The 13,499-nt window shown below is 40.8% G+C and overlaps 1 protein-coding gene across 1 annotated transcript in view; it reads left to right on the top strand.

The window, feature by feature from the left end:
- MMS22L (MMS22 like, DNA repair protein) overlaps window positions 1–13,499 on the top strand; it is a 134,545-nt gene that overhangs the window by 18,499 nt on the left and 102,547 nt on the right. Inside the window, exons 8-10 of the mRNA XM_034766003.1 lie at window positions 3,468–3,598; window positions 5,289–5,402; window positions 8,071–8,250. Coding sequence (XP_034621894.1) covers window positions 3,468–3,598; window positions 5,289–5,402; window positions 8,071–8,250 — 425 coding nt within the window. The remainder of the gene's footprint in view (window positions 1–3,467; window positions 3,599–5,288; window positions 5,403–8,070; window positions 8,251–13,499) is intronic.

Below are 13,499 nucleotides of genomic sequence, written 5' to 3' on the forward strand. Positions count from 1 at the left end.
AGGAATCTATTTGTCCAAAAAAAAAAAAAAAAAAGACATTTTCTGAATCTTTTTTGTTGTCTGTCTTGTTACAGACAAACTTGCTGACTGGTATTTTGAAATAAATGACCCAAAATAATTGAAACTGGTGTGATTAACTCCTCACTTAACATTGTCCCAGTTAACGTTGTTTTGTTGTTACGTTGCTGATCTATTAGGGAACAAGCTCGTTTAAAGTTGTGCAATGCTCCCTTATAACGTTGTTTGGCAGCTGCCTGCTTTGTCCACTGCTTGCAGGATTCTCTGGAAGAGCAGCCCCTCCTTGTGGGGATTAGAACCAGGGGGGGCCATCAGCTCACCTAAATGAGCTCGGCAGCTGCCCAGCAGCTGTCCCTCCCCCCACTGCCGTGCTGCTTCTGCCCTGCCCTCTGCCTTTGAGCTGCTCCCCATCTTTTTAACCTCTCCTCTTATGGAAACTGTTCCATATACCTAATAATTCTGTTAACTTTTTCCTGCTTGCTGGGGGAGGAAGGGGAGAGGGGTGTTGAATCAGGATGTCCCCCTGCTCCTTCCCCTCCTCCCCCGCTCTGTACCCCCTCTCCACAAAGCGGAGGAGGGGACAGAAGGTGTGTGGGGGAGAGCTTGCTGGAAGCTGTTGCTTCAAGTCTGAACTGGCTCATCTGCTTAAAAGGGCAAGTGACCTTAAAGGGGAAATGCACGTCTCTCAGGACAGGTCTTCACTATGGGGGGGTGTTGATTTAAGATACACAAATTCAGCTATGCGAATAGCTGAATTCGACGTATCGGAGCTGACTTACCCTGCTGTGAGGACGGCGGCAAAATCGACCTCCGCGGCTCCCTGTCGACAGCGCTTACTCCCACCTCCGCTGGTGGAGTAAGCGCGTTGATTCGGGGATTGATTGTCGTGTCCCGACGAGACACGATAATTCGATCCCCGAGAGATCGATTTCTACCCACCGATTCAGGCGGGTAGTGTAGACCTAGCCTCACTCATGCATGCACCCCCCAGCACTTTCGAAATTCAGCCTCTGCAGCCGTGCATGTGCTGTCAGGAGGAGGGAGTGGTGCGCTCCAGCTGGATAGCGTAAGCTCATCATCATGTTCAGTTTTTGCAGGGAAGTGTTTGCAGCTACTGTCCTGCATCTATTGTGTTTCCTTCCTCCATGCTGCCTTGTAGAGTGTGAGGCTACATTAACAACAGCGTATTAACCCTTGAGGGCTCAGCCAAATGCTATATCATCATTTAGCAGCACAGCATTCCCTGGGAAATATTTCACCCTCTTACTCCACCACCTCAACCAAGCTTCACAATCATTCAATGCTGTGTACAATATTAAACTGTTCGTTTAAAATTGTTTAAAACTTATACTGTATATGCATATAATGTTTTTTGTCTGGCAAAAAAATTTTCCCTGGAACCTACCCCCCTCCCCCATTTACATTAATTCTTTTCGGGAAATTGGATTCACTTAATATCGTTTCGCATAAAGTCGCATTTTTTAGGAACAAATCTACAACGTTAAGCAAGGAGTTACTGTACTTCCTTTTGTTTGTTTTAAACCTGCTGTCTATTAATTTCACTGGGTGACCTCTAGTTCTTGTGTTATGTGAGCGACTAAATAACATTTCCTTATTCATTTTCTCCACACCAGTCAAGACATCTGTCCTATCTCTTCTTAGTTGTCTCTTTTCCAAACTGAAAAGTCCCAGTCTTTTTAACCTCTCCTCTTATGGAAGCTGTTCCATACACCTAATAATTTTTGATGCCCATCTCTGTACCTTTTCCAATTCCAATATATTTTTTTTGAGATGGGGTGACCACATCTGCTCGCAGTATTCAGGATGTGGGCGTACCATGGATTTATATAGAGGTAATATGATATTTTCTGTCATATTATCTATCCATTTCTTAATGATCCCCCAACATTCTGTTAACTTTTTTGACTGTCAATGCACATTGAGCAGATGTTTTCAGAGAACTATCCACAATGACTCCAAGATCTTTCTTGACAGCTAATTTAGACCCCATCATTTTGTACTTATAGTTGGGATTATGTTTTCCAATATGCATTACTTCGCATTTATCAACATTGAATTTCATTTGCCATTTTGTTGCCCACTCACTCAGTTTTGAGAGATCCTTTTGGGGGAGGGATAGCTCAGTGGCTTGAGCATTGGCCTGCTAAACCCAGGGTTGTGAGTTCAATCCTTGAGGGGGCCACTTGGGGATCTGGGGCAAAATAAGTACTTGGTCCTGCTAGTGAAGGCAGAGGGCTGGACTCGGTGACCTGTCAAGGTCCCTTCCAGTTCTAGGAGATGGGATATCTCCATTAATTATTATAATTATTATTATTTTGTAGCTCTTTGCAGTCTGCCTGGGACTTAACTATCTTGATTAGTTTTGTATCATCTGCAAATTTTGCCACCTCACTATTTGTTTTCCCAGTTCATTTATGGATATGTTGAACAATAGTAGTCCCAGGACAGACCCCTGGAGGACACCACTATTTACCTCTCTCTATTGTGAAAACTGGCCATTTATTGCTACCCTTTGTTTCCTATCTTTTAACTTATTACTGATCCATGAGAAGACCTTCCCTCTTATCCCATGAAGCTTACTTTGCTTAAGAGCCTTTGGTGAGGGACTTTGTCAAAGGCTTTCTGAAAGTCTAAGAACACTTTATTGATTGGATCACATGTTTGTTGACCCCCTCAAAGAATTCTAATAGAGAGGTGAGGCATGATTTCCCTTCACAAAAAGCCATCTTGACTCTTTCCCAGCAAATCGTGTTCATCTATATGTCTGATAATTCTGTTCTTTACTTTTGTTTCAACCAGTTTACCTGGTACTGAAGTTAGGCTTACTGACCTGTAATTGCCGGGATAGCCTCTGGAGCCTTTTTAAAAAATTGGCGTCACTTTAGTTATCCTCCAGTCGTCTGGTATAGAAGATGATTTAAGAAATAGGTTACAAACCACAGTTAATAGTTCCTGAATTTCATATTTGAGTAACTTCAGAACTCTTGGGTGAATACCATCTGGTCCTGGTGAGTTATTACTGTACAATTTATCAGTTTGTTCCTAAACCTTCTGTAATGACACCTCAATCTGGGACGGTTCCTCAGATTTGTCACACAGAGGCATTTGTTACTGAGAAGAATTTGCAAATGAAGAAACCTTTACTGCAATGTAGTGACTGCAGGGATTATGCCAGCAAAGTAACTATATAATGCCAACCATTCTATTGTCAATCAGAATAATATCAAACTTTTATGAAATGGAGAAGACGACAGGATTAATTTGGAATGGGAAAACTTTCCTCAAGTAATTTTTCTGCTTGTAAGCAAAAATGATACTCCTCTCAGAATTGCTTGTTGACGCAAATACAGTGAATAGAAATTGTTGTCTTTGTTTCCATAGAATCAAGCCCAAGTATTAAGGAGATCTGATCTTTTGTTGTGTTTTAGGACAAATTGTGTACGCTCACCAATTCATGAACCTAACCGGAGAAAATTTAACCAATATCAGTTTATTTGAAGCACACTGTGGAAACCTCTTCTGTGATTTGATAAGCTTGTCAATCAACAAATATACCAAGGTATTATTATTTTATTTCTTTTATGCAGAAAGCATCTGAAAGCCCCAATCACAATCAGGGCTGTTTTGTGCTAGGTGCTGTACAGATGCATAGGAAAACATAGTCCCCTGTTATTGGTGTTTTAAAATTTTGCCTTTGGTTTAATATTCCCAATTTTTAAAGAGTGTTATTTGTTAGAAACTCATACTGTGTTGTATTTATTCATGACCATCTGGCAATTGATTGGGAGAGTAATTTTGAAATGCACTGTGTACAGAACTGAAGTGTGTGCCACATTTAATAAGTTCAGTGTGCTGGGTTTCATGCCAAACATGAGCTATAGATGCAGAAAATATCTTTCCAAACTCTCTCAAAAGGAACAAAAAGAGAGTGACTAAAACCTTGGCAGTAAGCTAACTAGGCACTTACTTACAATGTCATATTACAGTTTATATTTACACCACTCCTATTTCAACAACTTCAGCTTTCCGTTACAGCTTCTTTACGTTTGTCAAGGGAAACTTTGGGTAGACAGACAAACAAACGCTAGTTGTGTTCAAGTTAGTATGCTAAAAATAGCAGTATAGCCAAGGTAGCAGGAGCAGCAGCTCACACTTGCCACCTGAGTACAAACTGGCCCGGACCTTTTGGATGTGTGCTTAGGCAGCTAGCTCATGTTACCCCGGCTACACTGCTATTTTTATCGCACTAGTTGATCAGAGCTAGTGCTTTTCTCTATACCCGAGCAGCATGCTCCAAGCTGCAGTGTAATGTACCCTTTTTGTGTAACCTCTTTATTTTATTTTTTTAAAGATTGGTGCGCTGACTTTTCTTCACAACCTCCTATCATTAGCAGATCTAAACTAGGAAGTCTAATTGCTGTATATACCAGCCAGTAGAGTAATCTCACATTCTTCTTTGATATGTTGTCACTGTGGATTCCTCTCTAGGTGCACACACACATCTCTGTTTCTCTATTCAGAGTGTGAGAAACTGAAAGGTAACTCACCACAAGACTGTTTACATATTAAACATCAGTCAAAAGAGAATTTCTTTAAACAACAAGTAATGATCAGATAACACACATAACTCAAAATGTGCTCTTTGGAGCATGTTAAAATAATGTCTTACCGCAGGACTACCAAAATGCTGCTATGTGAAATATTGTGGGGACATTGAGGCATTTTAACATATTCCCATGAATAAAAACTATCTTCACATGAACAAATTCTATTCTGTTAGCATTACACATAACCATTAAGGGATTTGCATATTAAAAATAATAAATATTAAATCATTTGGAAGCTTTTTCTTCTCTTCCCAGGAACATCAAGTGAATCTAATCAATCATTTTCTCTCTCTTTCACTAGTAGACAATGAATTGGTATTTAGTGCTGTTTCTTTTCATTAGTACTTAGATCATCCCTTTCACTTATTAAATATTTTTTGAAAAATCATTTGAAACTGGTTCAGTAAAAGCTTAAAAGTAATGCTGCTTCTACTGTACATTGGTAGATAATGGTTCCTTTGCTGTGTGCTTGATTTATTTTAGATGTTAATGGAATAGTGCATTGTGCTTCACAAGAATCCTCTGTAATTGTGTATAAATTCTAAATTGTTGCAACAAAGAATGGAAATATTAGTATGTAAAATGCAACTTCAAATACCCTGCTACTCTGTGAGTGAATGGACTTCATATTTTCTTCACCAGGTTAGACCATCGGAGGCTCTAACTAGTCACCACTACCCCTGTAGCTGCATTAAGGAATTATGGGTTCTGCTTATTCATCTGTTGGACCACAGAAATAAAGGGTCTCATACAGAGGTAAGTGGGAACATTGCTGCATGAACAGCATGAGGAAAATATAAGAAAGTGTTTATATCCAAAATATTCAAATAGTGATTGGTCAATTACCAAATTAAGCACCAGATTGTGCCATGAATGCACTAGTTCACATCCAACGTGATGCAGAGTTGCACTGCCCTATCAGGAGCTTTAGGAGAGATTATGCTCCCTGACATACAAGAGACAAATGTGCCAGCTATGCCAACTTAGCCCCCATGCTTGAGAGTTCATTGTGTCCTGGTTCGAGCTTTGTCACTGGTAGCTTTCTTGTGGCCCAGGGCACTGATAGGGAGCAGTCCCTGTTTTCAGAAAAGAAAGGCAATAGAGGCTGTTACTCTGTATTGAGGTGGGAGGGGAACCACAAGAGAAGGGAAGTTGTCCTTGCATAAGTGACACACACACACACACACACCACCCCCCCACCCACCATTAGGTTTGCATGGCAAGGCCCAGCTACAATCTTTCCCTGAATATTTATTACTAGAAAAACTCTTTTGAAAGCTGCCAATCTTCATAAAAATCCAAAGCGCTGTTCATCTTTCAAATGGGTTTGTGCACTGCAGTAATGCATATTTAGTCTGTATATCATCAAACAGCTTCATGGTAGAGTATTCAGACTTTTTAATGTGAGCAGACAAAAAAGTCTCTGGTGAAATTTTTTTTTTGGTTAATTATTTGTGCTACAGGAGCATCTACAAGTCAGTCAGAATCAGAGTGCCATTGTGCTAGGTGCTGTACAAATGCTGAGTATAACAAAGTCTATGCCCTGAAGATCTTATAATCTAATTAGACAAGACAGACAAAAGGTGGTTGAACAGAGGAGTGTTGTTCACATTTTTAGAAATGGTACATGTGCATGATTTGGGTAAAGGAATGGAGAGTATTCTTAACATTTGAGGATGACACCAAGCTGGCAGGGTTTGCAAGCACTTTAGAGCACAGAATTAGAATTCAAAATGACCTTGACAAATAGATATGAATTCAGCAAACTGTAATTCAGGCAAGACAAGTAAAAAGTACTTCACTTAGAAAGGAAAAATCAAATGCACAACTACAAAATAGAGAATTACTGGCCAGCTGGGGGTTATAGTGGATCACAAATTGAGTATGAGTCATCAATGTGTTGCAGTTACGAAAAAGGCGAATATCATTCTGGGGTATATTAAAAGGAGCGTTGTATTTAAGACAAGAGAGGTAATTGTCCCACTTTACTCAACACTGGTGAGGCTCAGCTGGAGTACTATGCCCAGTTGTGAGTGCCCCACTTTAGAAAAGATGTGTACAAATTGGAGAGCGTCCAGAGGAGAGCAACGAAAATGATAAAAGATTTAGAAAACCTGACCTACCCTGTATGAGGAAAGGTAAAAAAAAAAACCTGGGCAAGTTTAGTTTTGAGAAAAGAAGATGGGGGGGACCTGATAAGTCTTCAAATAATAGAGGACAATGATCAATTATTCTCCATGTCCACTAAAGGTAGGACAAGAAGTAATGGGCTTAATCTGCAGCAAGGGAGATTTAGGTCAGATATTAGGAAAAGTTTCTAACTATAAGGGCAGTAAAGCTCTGGAATAGGCTTCCAAGGAAAGTTGTTGAATCTCCATCACTAGAGGTTTTAAGAATGGGTTAGACAAACACCTGTCAGGGATGGTCTAAGCTTACTTGCTATGGCCTCAGCTCAGTAGGCTTGTCTTGATGATTTCTTGAGGTCCCTGCCAGCCCTATAGTTCTATGATTAAGTGTCTTGCCCAAGGTCACAAAGGAAGTCTGTGATGGAACAAGAAATTGAATGTGAGATTTCCACTTCTCAGGCTAATGTGCTAACCACTGGACAATTCTTCATTCCCATTGTGCTGGGCTGTGGCAGAGCTGGAGACTATAAAAAGATCTGAGTCCCCATCCAGTGCCTTTAACACAAGATCATAATAAATATAAAAATGTCAGGCTAGCTCCTTTAATTAAAATAAATAAATAAATAAATGTCTAGGCCTTGTTCTCTCTTACTGGATCTCTCCCTAGCTAATATTTCATATAATTATTTACCTGCTATATGAGGTGCAGGTAAACTGTTACCCATTTTGAGAACTAGGTTGTGTCTAAAGTTCCTGTTCCATTTGATATATTTTGTATATTCTGAGACACCCTTTTTTTTTTTTTAAGAATATTTTCATAAACTGTTTTTCACTATGAGGGTTAAATAATTCAGTTTTTCTTTTGTTAGACAAGTCAACTACAGTCTACACCAGTGCAAGATTATTCTGTTTTCTTCATTCTTTTGACGATGGTAGAATACACCATCTTCTAGACCCCTGCTCTATGTGCTTTTGAGCTAGCCTGTAAAAATTCTAGGGGAATGTTCTCCCAGGATGACCAATGGACATCCTTTTACTGCCCTTGTTTTCCATTTGCCTTCTGAAGAATAAAATCCTAAAATGGCTCTAGGTTTTCCCTGGTGCCACTTAACTTTGTTATTCAGTATTTTTTTCATGACTATCAGCTTGTTTTTTCCTTTAATACCAAAAGCACAATCTTAAGAAGTAAACAGGATAGTATTTAGAGGAATCCCTTTAACATAGACTTAGGTTATTATTTAATCTACTCTACAAAGTCATTTAACACAGCTCTGGTTGGCTCTCTCTGTTCTCTGCAGTCTTTTTGGAGCTGGGTGAATAAACTACTAAAGAAGGTCTTTGAAAGACCCAGTACTGCAGAAGGGATGTCTGTTTCTGAGCCAGTGCAGTGCAAAGATCCATTAAGTTTTAGCTGGTGGATTATTACTCATCTGGCATCACTTTACCAGTTTGACCGTAACGGAAATGTAGAGGAAAAGGTAGGTTTGTATTTTCTAATATTTTAACATTTTATTTAGACCTGTAATCTCATACAGGTATTTGGTGGTGGGGTAGTAACGTTACAGTAATTTTTGATGTCTACATTACAAAGTTCCTTTAAAGGTTCGTGATTTTAAGGTATACTGTTTACAATCTATTCCATGAGCCCTGAGCATATGGATCTAAAAAACAGATTCAGTCAGTAAACCAACTAAGGGGACTAGAAAGTCCTGCTAGTTAGCAGTTCATGTACTTATTGCTGTAGCATATGTTTTAAGACTGTCTGCCTTCAGCATAATTGCTTCATTGAGTTCACTGCTTCAATAACCGAACGTATTAGAATGATTATCTGCATTGGATGCTAGCGTCATGTAGGTTTTCTATTCTTTAAATGAGGTGTAAAGCTGAAGCATTGACTGCACTCAGTCGTTAATGCCACTTGTCATAAGAGTTAAGGGTGTTAATGTTGGTGCTCTCACTGAATTCCAGTCTGGCTAATTACATTCTGCCTATGTAATTTCCCTTGCAGTTTAAATTGCATTAATATTTTTCTTAATTTCCTGTTCTAAACTGTTATGTAGTGTTGCTTTGTACTATTAAATAAACTGCATATTATTAAGATTGCTTGACACTTCCCATTAGAAGATCCTGTTTTCAATTATGTATGACTTTTTACCAAACTTTACCCATTTGGGCTGAAATTTCCCGTGCCAGATGTCTGCCGCAGGATGAGGTTTTTTTTGTTTTTTTGAGAAATTTCACTAAAACAATTAAGCTGTTTCTGAGCATGAGGCTAGGAAAAAATATGTTGTTTTGCAATAATACAAAACAATTGGCAGCCTTTTCTTTGGAGAACTCTAGTGCCCTGGTGCTTTGGAGCAGGGGCTTGAAATTTGGCAGTTTGTGTTCGGAGAATGCCTTTTGTTGTCCCTGTAAAAATCCACCTGCATTTGGCCAGCATATGCTCAGTGGAGTCTTTTAAGGCTATAGCAGGTAAAATCTCTGAAGAATCTGTGCCCACTGGTTATGGTCCTGGTGCTGATCAGACTGTGCATGCCCACAGAGCAACTGAGCATGCTCCCTCCAGCCCAGGGCTATAAAGGTGGAATTGGACTTTCCCTGTAATGGTTGCTCCCAGCTGCCTTGGGCAGGAGTGGAACTGCAAGCAGGGAGCCTTTCATTCCTCTGCTTTCAGTGACCCCACTCCTGAAATCCAGACAGCATGAGGGAGGAAGCCATCTGGCTCCAATGCAAAGGGATTGGGAAGATGGGGTAGAATGGATTGGGATAAGGAATTTGGAGGGCGAAATTGGAAGTGGAAGCTGGCAGGCAGGGAGTGGGGAGGAGAGGGAAATTAGGACTGGTAATTGTGGGGAGACTGGGACAAGCAGCCAGTGGAAGACTGGGATTGGCTGGGCAAGGAGACTGGGACAAAGAGGCCTGTCTAATGTTGGTCCACATAGAAGATAAAAACCTACTACTGCTATCAGTTACCTCAAATGGCAGAGGTCTGTGCAGTGGTTCTAAAAGTTCCAACTCTGCTGGTGAACCATATGGGTGTCAATATGATGCCACATGATAGAATTTCTATTTTTTTTTTCAGATTGTATTTTTAAAACCTAGGAAATTACATAAACACAAATTATGTTAAAGGAACATTGAAGTTACAAAACCAAGCAAACAAAAGAGGTGGTTGTCTTTAGAATCCCAGCTTCATTTGTTGTAAAAATCGGAAGGTGTGCAGTGAATGAGGCAGTGTATTTCATGAAGAGCAAGAATGTTCTCCTGGTTAGGGCAGTGGAATGCTGCCCTAGAGAATTGGATGCTATCCATGTCTCTCCCACAGAGTTCCTGTGTGATGTTAAGCAAGTCATTTAAACTTTTCACAAGGGGCTGCTAATTGTGTACTCCTTACTTTCTGAGTGCCCAATTGAGACCAAGGGCTCTGATTTACAGAAAAGTGCTCATCATTCGCAGCTGAAGTCAATGGGAGCTGTGCTTGGACCATATTGAGTAGTATATAATGTTAAGTACTCTGAAAAATCAGGTCCCAGGTGTCTCAAATTGGATACTTTTGACCTTTGGACCTTAATCTCACTGTGCCATCTATAAAATGGGTATATCTTCCTTCCCCAAATCTCACTGAGTTGTTGTGAAAATAATTGAATTTGTTTGTGAAGCACTCAGATGGCATAGTGATAAGTGGCACAGAAAAGCCCATGAGATAATTAATAATTCTGTCTTCAGAGTTGGGTTTGAATAGTGCAGTAAATAAGGCATGGGACCACATGTGGAACAGTGAGGAGATAACTAAATAATGAATAGCTGCTCATTAAGAAAGCACCATCCATTCTGTACACTGAATTCCTGTGGAAAATATAGTACAGTAGAACCTCAAAGATATGAACACCAGAGTTATAGACTGACCGGTCAACCGGACACCAAGTGAAACCGGAAGCAACCAGTCATACAGCAGCAGAGACCAGAGGGGGGAAAAAAGAAGCAAATATTGTATTGTGCCTGTTTTGCATCTTAAAAGTAGGCACATCTGGGCGGGCTGCCTGTCGCCACCTCCCTACCCCATGCGCGGGGCAGCCACTTACAGCAAGACGCTGGGACTACCAGCCCAAGGCAGCCAGAGCCAACCAGCAGCGCAGGAGCAGCGCTTCACACACACCCCCCTCCGCCCCTGCCGGGAGGGGGATGCACTGATTTTCCCCCCACCCCCTCCATCCCTGGAAGGGGGACACACTGTTTTCTCTCACACCCACACCCACCCTTATGCCCTTACCGGGAGGGGGACAAGTTTGCAAAATCATGCCAGGGCTCAGTAGGCAGTTCAACTGCTGCTAAAGCCTGGCCTGGAGTGTCAGCTGCTGGTTGGATCTGGAGCCTGAACTGTGCTTTCTTCAGTGTTACAAACATTTCAGAGTTACGGATAACCTCCATTCCTGAGGTTTCTGTAACTCTGAGGTTCTACAGTGTGCAATTGTTATGGTTCCAAGGTGAACTGTAGCTTTGACTTGTTACTCAGTCTTTCCTTGTGCACACCTTTTAAATGACAGACTCATGCCTTTACCTCTCAGGGGGGAATCAATTCACCTCATGCTGAGGGCTTGTCTACACTTAAACACTATAGCGGCACAGCTGTGCCACTGTAGCACTGTCACAAATATAGAGGAAAGAGTAGCATAAAATCCCTCCTTGGCAGCTGTACTGAATTGCCTTACTTGTAAGGGGTTAAACAGTTCAAATAACCTAGTTGGCACCTGACCAGAAGGACCAATGAGGAAAGAAGATACTTCCAAATCTGGGGGGGAAGGATTTGTTTGTTGCTCTTTGTTTTTTCCCTCTCCGGACAGAGAGACAAGCCAAACAGGTACAACTCCTCCTGAAAATATACCTGGAATAATCCATCTAAAAATCACAGAAATTGTAAGTAGGGGAAGGAAATGCGTTAGCTTGTGAATTTTTCCTGTGCTACAGAGGTAGATTTATTCCTGTTTTTGAAACTGTGAAGCTGAGCCTAGAGGGGGAGCCTCTGTGTTTTAAATCTTTTTATTACCCTGTAAAGTTACCTTCCATCCTGATTTTGCTGGTGTGATTCTTTTACTTTTTTCTTTATAATAAAGTTTTTCTTTTAAGAACCTGATTTGATTTTCAGTGTCCTGAAGACAAAGGGTCTGGTTTGTGCTCATGTTGCTAAGGCAATTGGTTGGTATATTCTTCTCAAGCCTCCCCAGGAAAGGGGATGAAGGTGCTTGGGGGGATATTTTGGGGAACATAGGGATTCCAAGTGACTCTTCCCTGAATTTTTGTGTAAATCACTTGGTGGTGGCAGCAATACCGTCCAAGGACAAGGAAAGGAATTTATGCCTTGGGGAAGTTTTAACCTAATCTGGTAGAATATAAGATTAGGGGGTCTTTCATGCAGGTGCCCACATGTACCCCAGAGTTCAGCATGGGGAAGGGGATCCCTGGCATTGTCTACACCAATGGGAGGGGTTCTCCTGTTGACATAGGTAATCCACCTTGCCAAGAGGCAGTAGCTAGGTTGACGGATGAATTCTTCCATTGACCTAGCACTGTCTACACTGTGAGGTTGGCTTTTTCACACCCCTGAGTGATGTAGCTATGGTGATGTAAGTTCCCAGTATAGGCTGGTCTATATATATATATATGGGCTATAGGCCTGGTCTACACTAAAAAAATTATTTTGGTTTAACTCCATTAGTCAGCTGTGTGAAGCACCCACATTCCTGAGTGGTGGTGTTAAACCAGCTTAAGTCCCCATGCAGACAGTGCTAGGTCGATGGAAGAATTTAAGGTCAAAAAGTCAAAGGTGGACTTCCGGCAGTGGATTCACTTATTGTCCACTAATCATTAGCAATTCTCTGCCTTCCTGCAGAGGAGTAACCCCTCAGAACTGAATTAATGCTTTGTACCTGTGAAGCAGACAACTGATAGTATCCAAATAGAGCTACTCACAATGTTTGTTTGTTTGTTTTTAATCTGGCATCTCCCACATTCTTCACATTGATCATGTAATTAATCTAATTAAAGATTATCATGATGCAGATGTAAAAGTGGGGCAAGTTTAAGCTTCCACAAGCAACCTTAATTCTCAGACTTCCTAACTTTTGAGTGCTTGACTTGGTAACCTTAATATTCTTTTACAGTAGTTTTTGTAGGTAACTCGCTTCCCGGCTCTTTGAGCTCTGGTCAAGCGTAGTATCTATTCTGTGTTCCTGTCTTATGTGTAATGCCTGAGATGAATATAAATCTTTCTTACTTATTAAATCATTAAAGTAATGAAAGGTTCAGTCAAAATTATAATACTCCTAGAAGATTCTAAAATATTCAGTCTGCTCTCAAGGACAGATGCATTGAGGTCTTCCTAAACCACTATGCAAAAATCAAGTGCTCAAACCTTTGCCTCATGAATTGAATTGTCTTGATTTACTGTTGAATAACCCCTGTACTCTCTCCCACAGACCAGCTCCTGAAATAATGCTGATTGTTTCCAGACCCTAAAGGGAGCTGTGTCTAATCTTTGGCCAAAGGGGAGGAATACATGCTTTGGGTTTGCAAACTGGGAAAGATATTTAGAGAGAGAGAAGATCATAGTTCATCTCACTGCCTCACTTTGACTGTGACACTTGTTAATAACAAGGCTGGAAGAAGCCCAAGAAAATATACCTAAATTTCCTTCTCTGCCAAAATGTCTTCAACATGAGGATACTCTGGT

Source organism: Trachemys scripta, chromosome 3, assembly GCF_013100865.1.
Source record: "Trachemys scripta elegans isolate TJP31775 chromosome 3, CAS_Tse_1.0, whole genome shotgun sequence".
In the NCBI taxonomy this organism is placed as follows: domain Eukaryota; kingdom Metazoa; phylum Chordata; order Testudines; family Emydidae; genus Trachemys; species Trachemys scripta.